Here is a 20721-nt window from a genome sequence, read left to right on the forward strand (position 1 = left end):
CTCCTATGGCAACCGCCAAAACATGACCTTCAACATCGACATCGACATTCAACATCCCACCGTGCGACAAACGATCTAGAAATCGGCAGAGTGCAAGTGGCTCTCCGGCAAGGGAATTGAGGACATCTGTTTTTCTTTGGTTTCTTTTCCTAATTCTTTCTACATTCAATTGATTCATCATGTCTGTTCGAGGTATTTGCCTGCATATTCCCATTCGCATGATCCTCAAGTTGGCTGACAATCCTTCCAGTGGTGGCGCGGATCCGGCCTCTTCTAGGCAAGGAACTCGACAAAGATATTATTGTGCGTGCCGAGAGCAGCCAAGAGGACGGTCATATGAATATCGTCCGCATTCCGAATCCCAAGAACGAATCGGAGGAGTTTTCCTTCATGTTTAATAGTGTCTATGACATGAAGACTACACAGGAGGAGCTCTTTACAAGCGAAGGTACGCCAAAAATTGGGAGTTGCATTATCTGTACTAATCGTATTCAGTGGCGCCGACACTCAAATCTCTCTTTCAGGGCCTCGATGTTACAATCTTTGCATACGGTGTGACCGGTACGGGAAAGACGCATACCATGAGAGGTGGACTGAAAATGTCTGATCGAGGGGTAATACCTCGACTTCTCAGTGGCATATACAGGCGTGGTCGAAAGGTTACAAAGGATTCCGGGGGCGAGACTTCTGTCACAGTAACCCTCTCATACTACGAGATATACAACGACAAAGTGTTTGATCTATTCGAACCGCCTGAAAAACGTTCCCTTGCGGGTCTGCCGATACGAGAGAAGGATGGGAAGACGATAGTGGTTGGGCTATCAGAACATGCCTGCGATGACCTGAAGGACTTCGAAAGGCTGTATATCGAGGCGAATAACAACCGAAGTACCGCCGGGACGAAACTCAATGCTCAGAGTAGCCGAAGTCATGCAATTCTCATGGTTAAGATCACTCAGACGAATGGGGACCAGTCATTGACATCGACTGCATCCGCGATCGATCTGGCTGGATCGGAAGACAACCGACGAACAGACAACGGCAAAGAGCGGATGGTTGAATCGGCCAGCATCAATAAGAGTTTATTTGTTCTCTCTCAATGCATTGATGCTATAGGGCGTGGGGACAAACGCATTCCTTACAGAGAATCGAAGATGACCAGAATTCTGAGCCTTGGGCAGAACAACGGAATCACGATTATGATCTTGAATTTGGCTCCTCAACGCTCCTACCATCTCGATACGCTCTCCTCATTGAATGTGAGTTCAAGGGCAAAGCGTATAGAGGTAAGGGAGATTGAGAATGAGGTAGTGTTTACACAGCCGCCGAGGAAGGCGCCATCAATTACAGGCAAAACTATCCAACGCCAACCACTGCGGCCACTCGCGAATGCTCACAACACTCACGTAAACGCGGCAGTACAGAAGGGGACAGAGAAACCGGGGACAGAGAAACCCTTGAAAGCGTTCTCTGTCTATACAGATAAAAGCAAGACGGGACCTCGACCGTCGAATCCCGCGCCTCGAAGGGCAGATTCTACAGGCAAAAGGCCTTCAGATCCTTCTGGCATCGCCCGTCCAACGAAGGTGGCACGATCCAATATGACAGGCGTCAGAACTGGCGCTGAGATGTCCGCCGCGAAGATCGAGGAGCTGATCGAGCGCAAAGTGTCGGAAGCCTTGGCGAATCGGGCTTTGGATCAACCAGCCACGGCAGCCCCCGTTGAAATCAGCGAAGCGGTGCAACGCAGACTTGAAGCTCTGGAGAGAAAGATTGAGAGCGGTGAGGCCGAGGAAGCGAGAACTGAAGGGCTGCGATTCTTGCTCATGGCGAAGCAACATAAGGAGCGAGGAGAAGATACAAGCGCATTGAAGATGTACGAGCTTGCACTACCTTTCTTCCCGGGGCAAGAGAAGCTCCTGAGGAAGATAGATAATCTAAGGGCAAAGATACAAGCCAAGCGAGACCAAGCAGCAAACAGGACCTCTGCACCTGTAGAAGTGGAATGCCGGAAACCCATCGCTTCTGAAGAGGTTATACAGCTCCCCACGCCCGCATCGTCATTCGAAGCCGCTCACGAAGAGCCTCAAGTGAAGCCACGTAAGCATAGAGCCAGCGCAGACTCTGACGATGAATATAACGGCTCGATAGCAGCGCACGAAGAGTATGAAGACGACGACAGCTTCTCGTACAAGTCCTCCAAACCCAAGAGATCCAAATCCAAAGCCGCAAAATCAAGCCTGCAAATCTTCGCCGACAGAGACCGGGGCGAAGAAATGCTCGAGCCCCCATCTCCACGGACAAGATACCTACTCGACATTGTGAACTCCAGAGACGTGGCGCTCATCAGGGGCCTCAGCGGCGTCGGGGCCAAGAAGGCCCGAGATCTCGTCGAGTTCCTTGAGCTACAGGACGAGGACGAAGGAGGGGCCATCAAGACGCTACAGCAGCTGCGTGCTGTCCCGGGTCTGGGTGTCCGAACGGTGGAGAAGGCGTATGAGGGGATTGCATCTATACTTGCTGCGTGATCGAGCTACTGATTCTTGGGGTTCTGGCGTTGCATTGATGGAGTTATGGGGGTCGATCCTGGGGCCGGTGTATACAATCTTGGGAGTTTTTTGTGATTGCTGCTGCTCTATTACTCATCTAGCTGTCTGTCTGTCTGCTTTCTTCCCTTTTTTTCTTCTGCCCTTAAGATACCTACCTAGATTCCTAGAGAAGCAGCCCATCATCCATCCATCTCCTTGTATCACGTTGGTAATTTAATCCGCGTGTGGAGTAGTGTGTTATGTTATACCCCGTTTGTTAATCGACGACAGACACTTTGCATATATACATACATAGCTCTTGAATCCAATTTTCTGTGATGAATATTGAGTGAGAATAAATCATATATTTAACGACGACGACGACGACGACCAGCACTTAGCTACCTATCCATCACCGTTGCTCGGTTATAGTCATGTAGGTAGGTAGGTAGGTATGTATGTAGGTAGGTAACATCCTATGTAATTCAATTTAATGTAACGGTCATAGATCCATCTAGATCTATGATCTATCCCATTCATCCCATACTACCCCATCCCATACTATCCCAGTCTATACTATACTATACTATCCTCACAGCTAACTCTCATTCTATCCGCTCTAACCCCTCCCCAAAAAAACCACAAACACTCCAGACACCAATCAAATCAATCAATAAATACATAAGCCCACAAACACCCTTAAACTGCTTATTATCTATTAATACCTTATGTTTCTGGTATTTGATTGTTTGCTCTGTGTATACGTGCGGAATGATAAACCCTTTTTAAAAAACATCTCCCCCTTAAGGAGCGGCATTTTTAGAAAACAACAGCTACTACACTTATTAAAAGGACCTTAAAACACTCCTTTAAGTGCCTTCTTTAACTTCTATTATTACACGATAGCGTACCTACTAGTACTCTTAAGAGAACCTACTAGAGATAGTCGAAATAGGCTAGAAAGACCTAGAATCTACCCTAGCTAACAATTACTTAGTATTACTATAAAAATATATAAAGTAATATTATAGGCTAATAAGTAGGCCTTTAGCGCTAGACACTCTCTAGTAATACTAAGTATTAAAAAGTTAGTTAATAAAATTAAACGCGTTACAAAAACTCTATACGCGAGTAATAATAACGCTAAGGCCTTAGAATAGGCCTAATAAATAGCCTCCTTAATTAAGAACATTAAAACTAAAGTTATAAACCTTAGTACGTAAAGCTAACTAATATATATAGTAATAGCTAGAGAAAGAGTACTCTAAGCCTACCTAACGACTAGTAGCCCTTTAACCTAGACGTTTAGGTATAAAGACGTTATAAAGATTAAGAAGAGGATTAGGGTTAAGCTCTTTATAAAGGATATAAAGAGATTTAAAAACATTAATTATAAGATAATAAAGGATAAGATTAATGTAGCCCTTTTAGGCGCCTTAGTATAAGCTATTTATAAGTATAAAAATAGAGGCTATACGCTTTATATAAAGGATTTAGAAAGTATAAGGTAAATATAAAAAGATTAGAGCTAAGTAACGTTAACCTTTAGTAAAGTAAAGGTGTTTTAGACTATACTACTAATAATTATATATAATATTAAGGTTAAGAGAGTAAGCCTTAAAGAAGATTCTCTAGAGAAAAAGGAATAGATCTAGGCTATTTAAGTATTAAACCTAAGGATCTAAATCATTAAGTCGTTCTAACTAGTTAAGACATACGCCTAAGAGAAGTAGTAAACGTCTCTTATCTTAAGTATCCTAGACTTTAAACACGTAAAAAAAGTAATTAAAAAAGGCTTAATAGTAGATAGTAAACTATACTACTACACTCTCTACTCTCTAAGAGTATCCCTAAACTAGTACTTTAAGTACTAAGAGATAAGACCTTACTAGTTAACTATATATTTAAAACAAAAAACTTATAAAATATATATAAGCTCTTACTAGATAAAGACATACTAAAACTTATAAAATAAAGAGAAATAAAGATATACTAACTATAAGAAGAAAGGATACTAGGCCTAGGACTAGGTAGCTTACTTACTACTATAAAAAAAATTAAAAGAGGTAGAGTAAGTAGCCTTTATAAGGCCTAGTAAGTATTATTAAAGAGATCTAATTAATACTAAGGTAGCCTTAAGCCTAACCCTTACTTTTACTTTAAGTAACTTAAAACGCTTTATAAGAAGACTAAGAGTTAATACTCTAATAGGCTAAGAGAGAGCTATATACTAATATATATAAACCTTTAGCCTTTAAGTAAGAGATATAAGCTTACTTACTAGTTTCTTAAATAAGAAGAAAAAGAATAAAGAAACTAATAGCTCTAACTCTTACCTTTTTTCTCTCTTAATACTAAGCTTTAAAACCTTTATAGTACCTAGTAGCGTAACTCTAGTCGTCCTTATCTTAAGCTAGATAGAATCCTAAATAAATAGAATACTTATAAGCTAAGACTCTTTATAAAATTAGACTAAGACTTATTTAATATACTATAATATAACGTTAATAAACAAAAGGACGTTATAATCATACTACTCTAAGACCTCTCTTTAGCTTAGTATAACATCTTAGCTATTTAAGAACCCTAGTATAATAGACATAACTTTATAACTACCTTACTAGGTCTTTAGTAAAGACTAATCTATAGACAAGTAAAAGGTATAAGAGTAATAATATATATAAATAAAAAGATTAACTAGACTACTTAGACCTTTAATACCTCTTACCTAGACTTATACTAAGTTAGCCTTAAAGTTAATGTTATAAGTACTTTAATACTAGTTAAAGTTATAAATATCTATAACCCTTTTTCTCTTAATAAGTATACCTTAAGAAGACCCTTTACTCTCTTAGCCCTTTAGAAAGAGCTAGACAACTAAAGCTATAAGTATATAGTAGTAAAGGACTTTAACCTTTATTACCTTATATAAGGAGGTAGAGCCTCTTAAGACCTAAAGAGAATGTTAGATAAAGTAATAAGTATTTTATAAGACTTTTTACTTAAGATTATAACGCTTATTAAAGAATAAACGTAAGAAAAAAGAAACTATAAATCCTATATTAACCTAGCCCTAATCCTAATTAAATTTAAAGATTTTCTTAGCTCTTATAAAGTAAAGTTAAGACACGACCTCTAGTCTAATTACTTTCTTATTACTATAAAGCTTAGATTTAAGGCTAAAAGCTATATCTTACTTTTATAAAGATAATAAAAAGCGACTAACAAACTAAAGCTCTTTAAAACCTTATAAGGCTTAGTACTAGTAATCTCTAAGCTACGTACTCTAGAGAATATTAATAACTAGCTCTAACTACTTATAGACTCCTTAAATTAGGCTATAAAAGTAGTAGTCTTATAGTAAAAGATAAGTAATAGGTCTAAAAGCTTTTAGAATAAAGAGTATAGTAAGTAAGTAAAGAAAGTAAGATAAGTAGACCTAAAAAGGTACTAGAGAAGAGGTAAGAGAATTCTAAAAGAGATAATAAGAGAGTAGTATAAAATAGTAAAAGAAAAGAAGAAGGTAATCTTAAAAGCCTAGACCCTTTACTTTAAGGCCTTAGTCTATAAGGCTAGCTAGCATAAAAAGAGAATATAGTAACTTAAATAATAAGTAAAGAATAAAAGCTACTTACTTAGACCCTTACTATAGTTCTTAACCCTTTACTCTTAGAGTAGAAAGGCCTTAGTTAATACTTATAAGATAAAGGCTAAAGCTTTCTAAGACGTTTTCTTTACTCTAGCTCTTAATACTAATCTTTTAGATATCTTAAAATACTAATACCTTTAAGACAGGCCGGTTAACCTAAGAAAGAGATAATATAAAGATAGTTTATTTTACTTATAAGAGTTCTTAGTAAATAAAGTTTATACTATAATTAAGAAGCTTAAGAACAAGAAGGCCTTAGGCCTAGATAAAATCCTAAACAAGATTATTAAAATATTAATAAAGGTCTTACTCTAATACTATACTTACCTCTTTAACTACTATACCTAGGTTAAGTACTTCTTAAAGAGGTTTAGAGTAGCTTAAACTATTATAATCTTAAAGCTAGAGAAAGACTACTACTAAGTAAAATTATATTAACTAATTACCTTTCTTAATACCTTTAGAAAGACTCTAGAGAAGCTAGTCGCTATAAGACTAACTAACCTAGTAAAAGATTACTAGCTCTTTCTAGTATACTAAATAAGGGCGTAAAGAAAGAGAAACATAACTATAGTACTAGAGCTAATTATAGAATAAGTTTATAAGGCTTAGTAAAGTAGCCTAAAAACAGTAGTATTAATTCTTAGCCTAAATATAGCTAGGGCCTTTAATAATTTATCTTACCTAAGGCTTTTCTATATTTTATATATAAAGAAGATCTTAGAGTAGATAGTCTAACTAGTTAAAGGCTTTCTCTTAAGGAGAAGTAGTTTAATTAGAATTAATAACTATACTAGCCTCTTCTTTAAAGTCCTTTTTAGAATTCTATAAGGCTCTTTCTTATCTCTTATCTTTTTTTTATTTTATAACTTAGAACTAGTAGAATAGTATAATACTACCTTATAAGAAAGAAGTACTATTAGATTTGTTAATAATATAAACATTATTATCTAAGGTAAGATAATAAAAAGGAATTACTAAGGGCTAGTAAAGATTTACTAGGTATATTCTAACTAAGCCTATAGATATAAGGCTGTCTTTAAACTAATAAAATACTATCTACTCTACTTAAGTAAAAGACAAAAGTATAACCTAAACATAGGCCTCTCCTTAAGTAATATAAAGATTACCTTAAAACCGTTAATTAAGATCCTTAGCCTTATCTTAGACCTAAAGCTAATATAAAGAGCTTATTTAAAACACTTAAAGAGAAAGATAAAAAGGTAGATATTAGCCTTAACCTATACTATAGCCTTAACGTAAGGTATAATAATAAAGAAAGCCTATCTAATATACTATATAGTTATCTCTCTAGTACTTATATACGCCTTAGTAGTTTAGCTCTTAACTATAAACCTTACTAAAGGTCTCTTAAGGATAGTAAAGTTACTTTAAAAGATCTAAAACAGTAGTCTTAAGGTAGTCTTTAAAGCGTTTAAGGCTACTTTAATTAAGATCTTATATACTAAAACAAACATACCTTTAATCTACCTTTACTTTAAATTCCTTTAAAAGACTATATAAGTAAGAGTATAGCTTATAAGTTATAAAGCTATTATTTAGAATACTAGAGACTAGATATAAAGGAATATAGACCTTAGTAAGGGCAGGCCTTAGTCTAACTTAAGGCCTACTTTAGTAAAAGTTAAAGAAAGATAAGTAAAAAATAAGCTTAAAGACTAGAATATAATATAAGACAAGAAACTTAAGACGCCTTTCTTACTAAAAGAGCTCTCTCTTACTAAAGTATAAAGTATCTTTAAGAAAAAACTCTATAAGGATTAGAATATATAGTAGAAACACTACTAGTAAGATAACCTTAGGTTAACCTTTATATAGTAAAGAGAGCTAAGAAAAGAACGTATAAAGAGATATAAATTAATAACAAAAGTAGAATACTCTTTAGTACTAGCTATTAAGATAAAAAAGATTAGTCTCTAAGCCTTCTTAACCTAAAGAAAGGTCTTTACCTACTTAGTAGATTACTTATATAAGTAGAGGTCTTAGATAGTAAAGTACATTATTACTAGATACCTAAATTTTAGAGAATAAAAGGCGTACTTAATTAAATAACTAGGCCTATTAGATTATTAAGTAATTATATCTAACCTAAGTCGTCTTTAGAAGGTAGCTAGATAGCTAATAAGGCTAAGTATCTTAAGATAGTACTACCTTATAGTCTAGGCCTTAGCTAACTAATTAAATATAAGAAGAATATAAGAAATACTTAAAGTAACTTAAGGTTTAACTAATACTAATATTTATTAACTAAGATAAGACTTAAACAAAATAGCTATACTACTAGAATATACTTAAGCTATAACTAATATAAAAGAGTTATATAATTCTAACTAGAATCTATAATACTACTTACTTAAGTAAGTATACTTAAGCTATACTTAAGATTATATATAACTAGAAAAGAGAAAGAATAATAAAAAAAAAGAAAGAAATAAAGTAAGAAGACATTACCTTAAGACAAAACTAAAACTAGAAAAAAGAAAAACCCTCTTTAATTAAAGAAGGACTAAAGCTAATTATAAGTAATATTATTATTGTTCTTACTACCTATACCTACTATATATAGAACCTTTATACTATATAAATCACGTAGTAAAACTGTACTAAAGCCAGGTAAAAACCTATGTACTACTATTTATATTTACACTATTACGGCGCTACTAGGGCGCTAGGTCCTTATTACTGTCTTACTAGAACTTAACCTTCTAGCCTAGTAATACTAAACATACTAACAAGACGCTAGTAAAGCGCTAGTAAGGCGCTGGCTACTAGCTAGGGCTACTCTCTTTCTTATAACTCTTTTACTAGGTAGCGCTTAGCTAGACAGAACTATAGGAATCGGCTAGTAGATAGTAACTAATAGATTAGTATATAAGTACTCTTACCTTTCTTTATTACTATTATAAAGTTATAGAACGTCTATAGCGCTCTTAGGTAAAGTACTTACTATAAGGCCTGCTACTATTAATCTAGCTACTAGTAGTTAAGGACTAGGTAAGCTACTGTCTTTAAGGCCTTACTATAAGGATACTAAGGGGTCGCTACCTCTAGTACTCTATGTTTAAAAAGGAAAGCCTAGAGTCTAACTTTACTAGTATAGATCTATATTAAAAGAGAGCTCTTGTACTTATAAAAGAGTAAGTACTTCTTAAGGACATTTACTAAGAAGGTAGGTAGCGCGGCCAGGATAGTGCCTTAGTAGTATACTAGTAAGCTATTATATTAAGACTACTATACCTTCTAGTTCTCTTATAAGGTCTCTTTTAAAAGAGAGTCCCTATACTAGTCCTTTACTTATACGGCTTAGCCTACCTTATATTTAAGTAACGTATAAGGTAGTACTATAGTAGCGCTATAGTAGTGTCTCTAGTGTTATTAAAGACAGTTCGCTACTCTATTATAGATAACTATATAAGTTTGCCCTTACTTATACATTTAAGATATTGTTTAAAGTCTGTTACTTACTTATTAAGGTAGAGGTTAAGTAGAGGTATAGCTATTTTAGTCTTAAGGAACTAGATAAGAGTTGTCTAGTACGCCCTTATAATAACGTAAAGATACTATAACTACTTTATAGTAAGGTCCTTTACGATCCCCTTAGCTTACTACCTAAAGGGGTAGTACTAGACCCTTATACTATATACTATAGTACTCTAGATTACCTTTATATAGATCTTTCTTACGTATAGTAGGCTATATCCTTATATAGACATAGTAAGCCTTATAAGTACAAACTACTAAGTAGTAAACTTTTGTTTAATAACGTTAAGGTAGCCCTTTTATCTAAGCTTTTAATCTATCTAAACTCTTAGAAAGCGCGTCTCTTAGACTAAGGGTATAACCCGGCTATTAAGGTAGACAGGCGTCGTTAGTACTACATAAGTATAAGTAAGGTAAAGGAGCTTACTCTTTTTAAGGGTAAACTCTATCTCTCTTATACATAACTATTAGCTATATACTTACTACACTCCTTTAAGGTACTAGCGTGTCTTTATCGTGTCTTTACTAAAAGCTAAGAGGTTAAGGTTATTAGTAAACCTTACTATAATAAGGCTTATATAACCTTATAGTAGCGCGTATAAGCTAGTAGTATAGAGGAGAAAGAGGATAAAAGAGAAGGGTAAGCCTTATAGTACCTTTATAGTAACTTCTTAGGGCGGCGCTACCTCCTTATTAAAGAAGAGACTAGCTGTCTGATTAGTAAGGAAGCTATATACCTACTATACGGCCTATATAAAGAACCCTAAGTACTAAAGAGTATAGAGAAAGCGTATATAGTTTACTATATTAAAGGCGCCTTTAATATTAAGTTAAAAGAAGAACGCTATAGCCTTATAGCTTTACGCTATATACGTAGCGTTAACTACTATTTTAACTATAAGGTCTATTAAACGCTATAGCTAGTTCTTTATCTATATTTCTAGAAAGAGCTCTTATAACTTTATAACGTTAGTAAAGCGCCGGCTAATTACTAACTTAATTACTTTACTTATTATATTTAAGAGTAATATCGGCCTATAGGCCTTAGTAGTTTGTTACTACTTAAGGGTCTTTTTAGGCTTATATAGTACTACTACCTTTACTACTTTAAATTACATAAGAAAGTACCTTAGCTAAAGGCTTGTAGTCGCTATTACTATAAAGAGCTTAGCTAAGGGACGCCTATATGCCTTAAGAAAGCCGGTAGGTAGTAGGTTAAGACCTAGCGCTTTTTAGGTACCTGTCTTTTAGAGAACGTTAGTAATATCTACCTTTATTATAGTATTATTAATAGTAAACTATTAGTACTACTTGTTCTAGAGGTCTAGAACGACGTTACTAAGATTAGCTATTAATTCTAAAAAGAACTATCGGCCTAACACTATTACTTTGTTATAGTAGCTTATAACTAGTGCCTCCTTATTAGCGCCTTAAAGAGGTAAGAGTAAGGCTAGTTCTAAAGGTATATAGCTATAGAGCCTAGCCTACCTCTTAAGACTCTAGAGTTTTTGTTAGTCCTTTAAGGTAGCGGTAAAGGTACTACGCTAGCTCCTAGTCTTTACGTCTTAGATTATATAGAGTTAGTAAGTACTAGCCTGCTAGAGGTCGCGCTAGTAGAGCTTAGTTAGGGTAGTAGCGTACTAATAGTACGCTACTTATACTTACTAGACGGCCTTAAGGACCTCGCTATTCTACTAGGGCTTAGTACGCCCTTAGTTAACCTTCTTTCTTAAGGTAGATATGTCTATAATACGTATAAGCTAAGAGGTAAGTAAGTTAACTACCTTATCGACCTTATAAGGTATGTCTAGCGGCTCTAAGGAGAGGTATAGCCTCCTAGCCTTAATTGTTACTAGTTCTTAGTCTATTAGGGTCTAGCTTTATCTTAGTACCTTTATAGCTCTCTCTTAGCGATCTCTTACTTAAGTAATAACCTTAATTAGCTAGGTATAGTAGTTAGATCCCTTATACCCTAGGTTACCTTAATAAGTATACTAGAGCGTTACTATAGCCTATATATAGTCGATCGTTAAGTCTTATTTATTATGTTACTACTATATTAGCTCTTCTTAGGGTATATATAGTAAGAGCTACTACTTATAGGCTAGATAAAGGAGGGTCTCTAATTTAAAGGTAGTCTTACTAGCTTTATCTTAGAGTAAGTAATAAAGGTTTATATTACTTATAACGATCTATAGCCCCTCTAGGTCCTTTTTAGTAAGCTACTAGAAAGGGCTAGCCTAGCCTAAGGAGTTAGGAATTAGTAAGTATATTAACTAGATAGTAATACCTTATAGAGTAATATAATACTAGTCGACGCCTGTCTTTACTACTTAAGTAAGAAGTAGGTACTACTTATAAACGTAGATAACTACTCTACCTTTACTCTTATAGACCTACTAGTACTTTACCTATACTAGGTAGTAGACTGTCCTTATCTAAGTATTGTACTATAGCTCTTAAATTACTATAACGTCGACTTTATAGCTATTATAAAGCGCTATTAAGGTAAGGCCGTTCCTTCTTATAGTGTTCTAGTATACTATTATTAATTTTATTACTAAGAGTCTAAGATCTATAAGTCTTACGTTATAAAGGGGTTACTAGACCCCTAGTTAGCTCCTTAGCTTAATATCTCTATAATGTCGTAGCTCTAGACTATTACTATATCTAGTACCTTAATAAGAAGGTGTCCTTACCTTACTAGAGTCTTTACTATAGGCTTCTTACTACTACCTGTCTATAGTCTCTTAGGTACTATAATCTAGTAGCTATTGTCGCTATCTTATAAGGACACTAGTGTAACACTAGGTACCTAGCTAGTAAAGCTACTCTTAGACACTTTAAACTATCTAGGCCTTTATTAATATATAGTATATGCCTACTCTTTTACCTTAAGGGCCTTAAGATATTAATAGTCTTATACTATATATAGTCTACTATAGTTTACGTATCTCTTTCTACTATTAAGTTAGGGGTACTCCTCTTTACTCTAAGGGTACGCCGCTTTTACGTAGTAGCTGTACTAGGCCTAGTTCTTATAAAACCGCCTAATATAGCTAAACTAGTAGTACTAAAAGTATCTTTAGATTTGTAGGTTAGCTAAATACAGCTTGTAGTTAAAGATCTAGGCTTACTAGATTAACCCTTGTTTATATAGGCACGTTACTATATTAGTACTCTAGAGGTATAGTACTACTATTATAAACTTTACTATAAGGGCCTTAATAGGCTTAACTTTAACCTTTATAACATATAGCGTATAAGCTTAGATCTCTACTAGTAACACTCTTAACTCTACTTATATAATCTAGTCTACTAGTAGGCCCTTTACGATTACTATAAACTTACTCTTATAGAGCTAGGCTATAGGCCTAAACGCCTTTTATACTTAGCCCTAATCTTAGATTACGTTCTTTAGTATAGCTTCTTTAAACATAAGGATAGTATTACTACTAGGTAGCTAGTAGGTCGTTACTACCTTAGCGCCCTTAATTACTATATTAGCTACTATTACTACTTTAATAGCGCTATAACGTACTAGGTCTTTTATCTACTTATCTACTCTAATCCTTAGCTCTTTAATCTACCTCTCTAGTATAACCTATACTCTTATTAGGCGCTAGCCTACTACTAACGCGTAGGTAGCCTAAAGGGCTGTTATTACTACTAGCCTTTAAAAGGCCTCTTTTAATATTGTTCTTAATTATCTAATCGTTATTAGGTTGTTGTTAGAAAAGGACCTAAGAGTATATAAGAGAGTTGTTGTGTTTATAGCTCTTGTCTTTACTACTATTGTTATTATAACAATAAGGTCGTGTAAAAGGCGTAACGCCTCTTTCTCCTTACCTAGTATTATATAGGCTTTAATTCTTTATATAATTTTCTCTGTCTTATTGTCTTTATTACTCTTACTACTCTCTAGCTCTTTACTATAGCTTTTAGTTAAGGTATAAGAGTACTAGCTCTTACTTATAAGTAGGTAGTACTAGCTCTATTTAAGTCTAGTACACCTACTATCCGTTACTATAGGCTCGCTTATAGTCTACTAGTACTCTAAAGGGTATCTAAAGGTACTAATTTTGATTCTATTGTTTGTTTTTAAGTTTTTAGGGTAGTAAGGGGCGTAGACAACTGTTGTAAAAAGTTTTTCCCCTCTTTATAAGTATAATTATAAGTAATAGTATTATTAATAAGTATACGATTCTATTACTTATTAGCTACGTTTATAAAAAGAATAAAGAGACCTTATAATAAAGTAAAGGGTCTAGATTATTATTACTATACTAGCGTTAAGCTAGTCTAACTAACTAGTAATCTTATAAGTAGTGTTATTTAAGAGGTAGTAGTAGGTTTAGCCTAGGCCTACTATCTTATAAATAAGGTACTAAGAACTTTTATATAAATTCTACTACTTATTAGAAGTAGTAAAAAGAAAAACAAAAGAGCTATCTACTATATAAGGTAAAAGGTAAGTAAAAGTAATCTTCTAAGCTAAGAGAATAAAGAAGCTAGAGTAAGTAGTAATAATAAAGTAAGTATACTTTACTACCTTTCTTACCTAAGAGAAGTGTTTAAAAAGAATCTAGCTAAAGGGTTAATAAGGACTAAAAGAGAAAAGGAGCTAAGGGAATTATACTTTATTATAAGAAGAACACTACTAAGTATAATAATTATAGATATTATCTCTTAACGCTTTCTTATATTAGTATATAAGGTTTAAAAATAGTATTTTAATATAGTAAAGATAGTAACCTTAAGAAAGTAACTACTCTATACTAATAGGCTCTTACCGCTATATATGTAGTAAGTATACTACTAATCTTAGGTAAAGGTTAGTAAAGAATAGTACTAATATAAGATAGTATATATACTACTTTATAATATAAGTCTACTTTAGTAACTAACTAATAAGGTAGTAACGCCCTTTATAGTACTACCTTTTCTTTAGTTAGTTATAGTAGGCCCTTTTTCTTTTCTTTTCTTATTCTTATCCTTATCTTCTCTTCTTTCTCTTTCTCTTTCTTTACTAGCCTTACTAACTCTTTTTTTCTTCTCTCTTCTCTTATCCTCTTTAGTATCTTCTTCTTTAGACTTCTTAGTACCCCTTTTTTAGACTTAGACTAGTATATCTCTTACTAACTTATTAAAATAGTCTAGGTTATTATTATTATTAATATTATCCTTATCTTTATCTCTTTCTTTATCTTTATCTTTATCCTTACCCTTATCTTTCTCTTCTTTCTCTTTCTTTACCTTATATACTATAGCTACTACTTCTTACTTAAAGAAAGTAGTATACTTTATATAAATAGACTAGATAAAGGAAATTAATAAGAAGGTATCCTAAAGAGGTAGTAAAGCCTTAGTTCTATAAGTATATATATTCTTAGCTAGGCCTTTCTTTTTCTTCTCTCTTTACTTTATCTTTATCTTTATCTTAGTTATTACTATTATTATTATTTATACTACTATCTTTATTATTATTATTATTATCTTTAGCTTTAGCTTTAGCTTTAACTTTAGCTAGGCTACTACTTTCTCTAGTACTACTCTTAATCCTAGCTTAGCTAGTGTCCTCTCTTTTTCCTTTCTTTACTTAGTAAAGGTAAGAGATAAAGAAAGACGCGGGTTAGCTATAGATATAGGCTACTTAGTAGGCTTTAGCTACGTAAAGTAAGAGTATTAGTCTATAGGTAAGTAATAAAGGGTACTAATAATAAGGAATATACAAACCTTTAATAGAGTATCTAGACTAATCTAGGTAAAACCTTTTTTTAGCTCTCTAAAGGTAGATTTATAAGTACTAAACATTATAAAGAGGCTAGGTAAAAACATCTTAGACCTACTTTAAGAAAGAGTAAAAAGGTTATTATTATTAATATTATTATTATTATTAAATTTACTTAAGACATAAGCGTTAGATTATATAAAGATAGACTAATTATTAGCTAAATCGTTATATATCTTTACTATAAAAGAACTAGCCTAAAGAGGCTTACTAGTATAGATACGCTTACTAGTAGACTAGTAAAGTAAAGAAGAGTAGTTACGTCTTTACTTTTATAAGGTTATAGTAAGGGTAGTGTAAGGTATCTTAAAGGAAAAGACGATTAAGAGATATTAAAGTTACTTTAGGATTTTAGTTTTAGAAAAGAGAGTTTAAGAGTAGATAAAAAAGAAGAAAGGGTTAAGAGTAAATTAGTAAAGAGAAAGGTAAAGAAGTAAGATGTTTATATAAAATATAATAAAGACCCCTTACTAGTAAGTAACTAAACAAGTAATAAGAACTAAACTAGATTTAGTATAGAATAATAATTAAGATAATAATTAGGACAGCCTTAGGCCTATATTAAGACAAGCTTATATAACGTCTTAGCTAGTAAATAAAGGCTATACTTAATACGCGTATAAAACTAGTACCTAAAGTAGTTATAAAAGTAATTTATAATATAAAGAGAAGAAGAGGCTTATAAGATTAGGATTTTTTATCTTAAGAGTTAAAAGAATAGTGTATAAACAAATAAAGAGTAACCTTTAAGTAAGAACTAAGGTAACTATAAGTAGTTATTATTTTCTTATTTTTATTCTAAGAATAAAGTAGAGTACTAGAAGTAGTCTAGTATATATAAGGCGTACTATATCTATAGTAATATCTATAGGCTTATATAAAAGAGATAAGGACATAACAAAAGGACTAGTAATATAATAGTGCCTTAGTAAGAGGGTTTTATTTTCTTTCTTTCTTATAGAACTATATATATACTAAAACTTAGATTAAACTCTTATAGTACCTAGTATAGGTATTTAATAGAGGAAGATGTTACTACTACTACTACTATACGTACGGAATAGAATGGAGGGGGGTGGAGGGGTATAGGCGTTTTTTATATATAAGGTACCTTTTTGTTAGGGGGATGTTAGAGATATCTATAAAAAAAAAAAGACAAAAATACCAAAAATCAACCCCCTAACCCTTCCTCCCCCCTTCCTCCCCAAAAATCCAAAAAATATCAAAAAATAAAAATCAAAAATCAAAAATAAAGATAAACAAATGACCTACGCAGGGATCGAACCTGCAATCTCTTGATTCGTAGTCAAGCGCCTTGCCATTGGGCCAGCAGGCCTGTTGTTTGTTTGTTTGTTTGTTGTGTGGTTTTTGGGTTTGGGGGTTTTGGGTTTGTGAAGCGAGGTGGGAAGCGAGGTGGGGGGGTTGAGGAGGGATGAAAGACTACACACTCTCTCTTGTGTAGTTTATCGGGTAGGTAGGTATGCTTCTTCTTCTAGATTCTGGATATCGATCTGGTAAGAGAAGTAGGTTCTTTTAAATTTTTGTATTATTATTCATATCAATATCAATATCATAATACCCGTACCGTACCTACTTATCTACCTTACCTTACCACTCATCAATCAATCAACCAAACCAAACCAACCCAACCCAACCGATCAACCAAACCAAGCCTAAACACCAACCAACTCTGCCCTTCCCTTCCCCAAAAATTCCCACCTCCCTTCCCTTAAATAAAAGCATAAACAATAAGAATTACGCCACTATATCCTGGATAACACATATTTGCATAGTAAAAAAAGGACAAGAAAAGAGATGAGTCGTATGTCTTCGTAGCGCCTGTGCGTGCGATGGTTTTGCGTAAAAGGAGGGAATGCCGAGAGGGGGTTGGAAAGAGAATAGAATAGAATAGAATATGATATGGTGATAAAAGTATGTGTAGAGAAGGTAAAGAAGAAAAATAAAAATAAAGAAGAGGTCGTGCGTGTGTATTGGGTGAGGACCAGAAATTCGATCGCATAGCTTTTTACATGTTATCCACCCCCTCTCTCTCTAAAACATATATATATAATATAAACGAAAAAAGCAAAGGAGTTTTCTACTTTTTAATATGATAAAGAATGAATGAATGAAGAGGAATGAAAAATTGTTGCTGGATATCCCCAATCCCAGGAACTGGTATCTTGATAGAAAGGAATACAGTTTTGACGCCATGCCGTGGAATTCGATCGAAACCTCCTAGTACATGATGTTCGTAACTATTACAGGACCATCGCCGGGTCGTTTGGGTGCATGAGAAGACAAGATTATTGTATGTGTGCAGGTAGGGAGAAACGAAGGTGCTAGAAAATCAACCGGATTTCGTAGCCCTCGGTGTGGATAGTGTCGTCGCTGTCGTCGTCGACAGCCATGTCCCACTCGTGTTTGAGCTCTGATTTGATTTGCACAATCTCCATAATGAGATCTTGACCCTCGGCAAGCTCACTGATCACGTCGTCGTCTACTTCGACTTGGAAGCCTCCCTTGGTGACATGGAGCATCCGCAGGATTTTGCTCGGCTCGAGATTCCATTTCGCGGCTATTCTGCTCGTGAAATCCTTCAGCGTGCGCTCCGCGAGATAGATCGCTCGATGATACTCATGCCTATCGGGATGGGCAGGATCTCGATGGAGGATATAGAAACAAGCCACGGACTTGACCAGACGCTCGGGTGGTGGCTTGTACGAGGGATCAACCCCCAGTGCTTCGATCCAGCTGCTTGGCTTCCCTGTCTCGTCCGTCTTGGCTACTTTGGTGAGCTGATCAGGAGGACTGGCTAGTTGCTGGGGAGCTGATGAGTGGACGTCTCCGGGAGCGAGGAATTCGGTCCACGGAGGCGGCGCAGCGGTGCTGTTCAACCCTTGGGACGAGATTGATATCGAACTTGGAGTAGGCGAGACGAGCGATGGCGTGGAGTGATCGCTGCTCATCGGGCGCCGTAACACGTTTGCCTCAACCTTTGTAAGATCGAGTGGCTCACCAACCAGAGCTACTGGATGGAGATCCGGATCATCATGCTCTTCGCCCCGGAGATAAAGTATGCTCACTGATCTCGTGCTCGTGAGCATATCTTGCATGGTCTGGAGCTTAAACATAAGGTCATCTTCAATCGGAGATCGTCCGGCTGATGAAGCAGATGACGTTGACCAAGTCCGCTTGTGTTTCTGAACCCTCCCTGACCTTTGAGCCGCCTGGCCTTGGGTTGATACCGAACCGTGACGTTTCTTCTTACCGAAATCTTTCATTCCGGTTTCAGCCTGGGCGATCTGCTGCCTGAGCTTGTCAATGGTTTTCTTGACATGCGCGATGTCATTTGATAGTTTGCGTTCGGCCCCATGGTCCCTGAAAAGCTTCACTTTGCAGAAGGCTACCTCTGAGAAGCCCGCGGCGGCGGAATGCGGCGATCCAATCGGGATGCTCTCAGTCTTAGCACAAAGCCGTACAGGAATGCCTTTCACGCCCTTGGAGTGGCTAAAATCCGTGGAGAGGAAGTTGAAGCGGACTGCAATGCTGCATTCTGCAGAGCCATTGACACCCGGAGTCCATATGACGGAGAAGCCATCGAAAGATGCGGTATCGAGTTGCACCCGAGTCTTCTTGTCGTCACCCTCGGCGGGTTGATTAGCCTCGACATACTCAACAGCTTGAAGCTTGCCGCCCCGTTGATGGGCTTCGTTCGTCCCTCGTCCCTCCTTCCACAGCTGCCAACACGTTGCCGGCCGCTGTCGCTGTTGCTCGTCTTCAAACGAGATACGAACAAAGGTGCGGTAGCGAGTTCCGGGAGGAATAGGGATAGTCGGCGCAGTATCGACAATCAAAATCGAGTAAGCTTGTCCTTTGTTGAGATACGTAACCGGAATCTCGTCTGCGTGCTTGATCATCGCCGTTGGTGCGTTCAACGTGACGCGGAAACGGAACTTCTCAGCTGGTGAGGGCTCTGGCGCTGCCATAGCCATATCATATTGGGCGGGCTGGAAGGCCATAATCGGCGAATGGTGCTGAAGATTGGCATCCATGGATCCCATCCGGCCTCGATCATCCATTGGAGAAACAGAGACATCCTGTTCCATTGTCTCATAACCCGTATCCTGGTGCACAAACGAGGATGGAGCGTATGATACCTGCTGGGGCTGGTGCTGATGATGCTGTTGCTGTTGCTGCTGAGGCGGATGGCTAAAGGGATTGTAATTTTGAAACTGGGGATTCATGTCATGACTGAAAGCAGACATGTTCATGAGGCCGCCATGATGGAGACCGTCTGCTGAGGAAGGGTCGGATAAGGGTGTTCCAAGCCCCATACCCAGACCTATCCCAGGGGTGTGGAGGTCGCCAGCCTGGGGATGATATAGAGTATTCAAGCCGCCGGGCGGAGGAGTGTAGTATCCCGGGGGCTGGTTTGCAAAAGACGTAAAGGCGAACGAATTGGGATCGAGGAGGGAGGGCGTGAATCGCCATGGTTCATGCTGCGCTCTAGGTGTCGGATCAAGGTCTTTCATATCTTCACTGCCCACACTGTGATGTCTGCTGGGATCATGTCAGCGACGCTCGGGAGGAGATGGCACCGCCTGGGCAGATATTGGCAAAAGGGGGATTTGCGCAGGCGAAGATAAGGGGGCTCGGAGGGCAAACACACCTATCTGGTTGGGGACCAGCAGCAATTGTACCGTCGAGTGAAGTGTTCCCCGAACTGGAACCCCCTTGAGAGGAGAGCACTACACTTGGGAACTTTTGGCGAAAGTGGGCGATGAATTCATCGCCGGGTTTTTGTGAAGACGTCCTGGAGCGCGCAGATGTTAGTTTCTCGACATGCAGACCCAAGTGCCCAACACCCAACATCCAACAGTGGCGGCGCATCGCGGTCTAAAGCCGCGCAACTGCGAGGCGGGATTCTTCCCTTGCGCGCCCCCTCGGCGGTCCCAGGGGTGAGGGCGCTGCTTACCGATTTCGAAACATCTGGATATATGGGCGCCGAGCCTCTCTCGGGCTCTTTCAGTCAACGCTGGCTGAGCGCGCGTATGTTTTCTGGGGGGAGGCAGAGTGCGGAGGAAGCACGACAGTCGGTCAAGGCCATATACTCGCACTCGTCCAGGATCGCAGAATAGACTCCAGGCTGAGGAGCATGGGAGACGGGGACGGTGGAGAGCAGGGCGACGGGGTGTAGCGAACGTGACAAGGCCCGTTTACAGTCGCGTGTCTGCTTGGGGAGCGAACGG

At 36.8% G+C, this 20721-nt stretch overlaps 3 protein-coding genes across 3 annotated transcripts; 1 reads left to right on the forward strand and 2 right to left on the reverse strand.

Moving 5' to 3' along the window:
• The first annotated feature begins 68 nt into the window (after positions 1-68).
• On the forward strand, positions 69-2850 carry M430DRAFT_129393 (hypothetical protein). The gene is made up of 3 exons (XM_024862098.1): positions 69-192; positions 251-448; positions 496-2850. Exons 1-3 carry the CDS (start codon positions 180-182, stop codon positions 2526-2528), a joined length of 2244 nt encoding a protein of 747 aa, XP_024716675.1. The 5' UTR covers positions 69-179; the 3' UTR covers positions 2529-2850.
• Positions 2851-17172: 14322 nt separating this feature from the next.
• M430DRAFT_191583 (hypothetical protein) lies at positions 17173-17650 on the reverse strand. Its single transcript, XM_024864028.1, has one exon. It carries the CDS (start codon positions 17487-17489, stop codon positions 17199-17201), a length of 291 nt encoding a protein of 96 aa, XP_024716676.1. The 5' UTR covers positions 17490-17650; the 3' UTR covers positions 17173-17198.
• A 161-nt stretch (positions 17651-17811) lies between these two features.
• On the reverse strand, positions 17812-20461 carry M430DRAFT_54311 (hypothetical protein; the record flags this gene model as incomplete). The annotated part of the gene is made up of 3 exons (XM_024868457.1): positions 17812-20029; positions 20142-20285; positions 20448-20461. The coding sequence occupies 3 exons, from the start codon at positions 20459-20461 to the stop codon at positions 17812-17814; spliced, it is 2376 nt and encodes a 791-aa protein (XP_024716677.1).
• Between the last annotated feature and the right edge of the window lie 260 nt (positions 20462-20721).

Source organism: Amorphotheca resinae (assembly GCF_003019875.1).
Source record: "Amorphotheca resinae ATCC 22711 unplaced genomic scaffold M430scaffold_14, whole genome shotgun sequence".
Lineage (NCBI taxonomy): Eukaryota > Fungi > Ascomycota > Leotiomycetes > Helotiales > Amorphothecaceae > Amorphotheca > Amorphotheca resinae.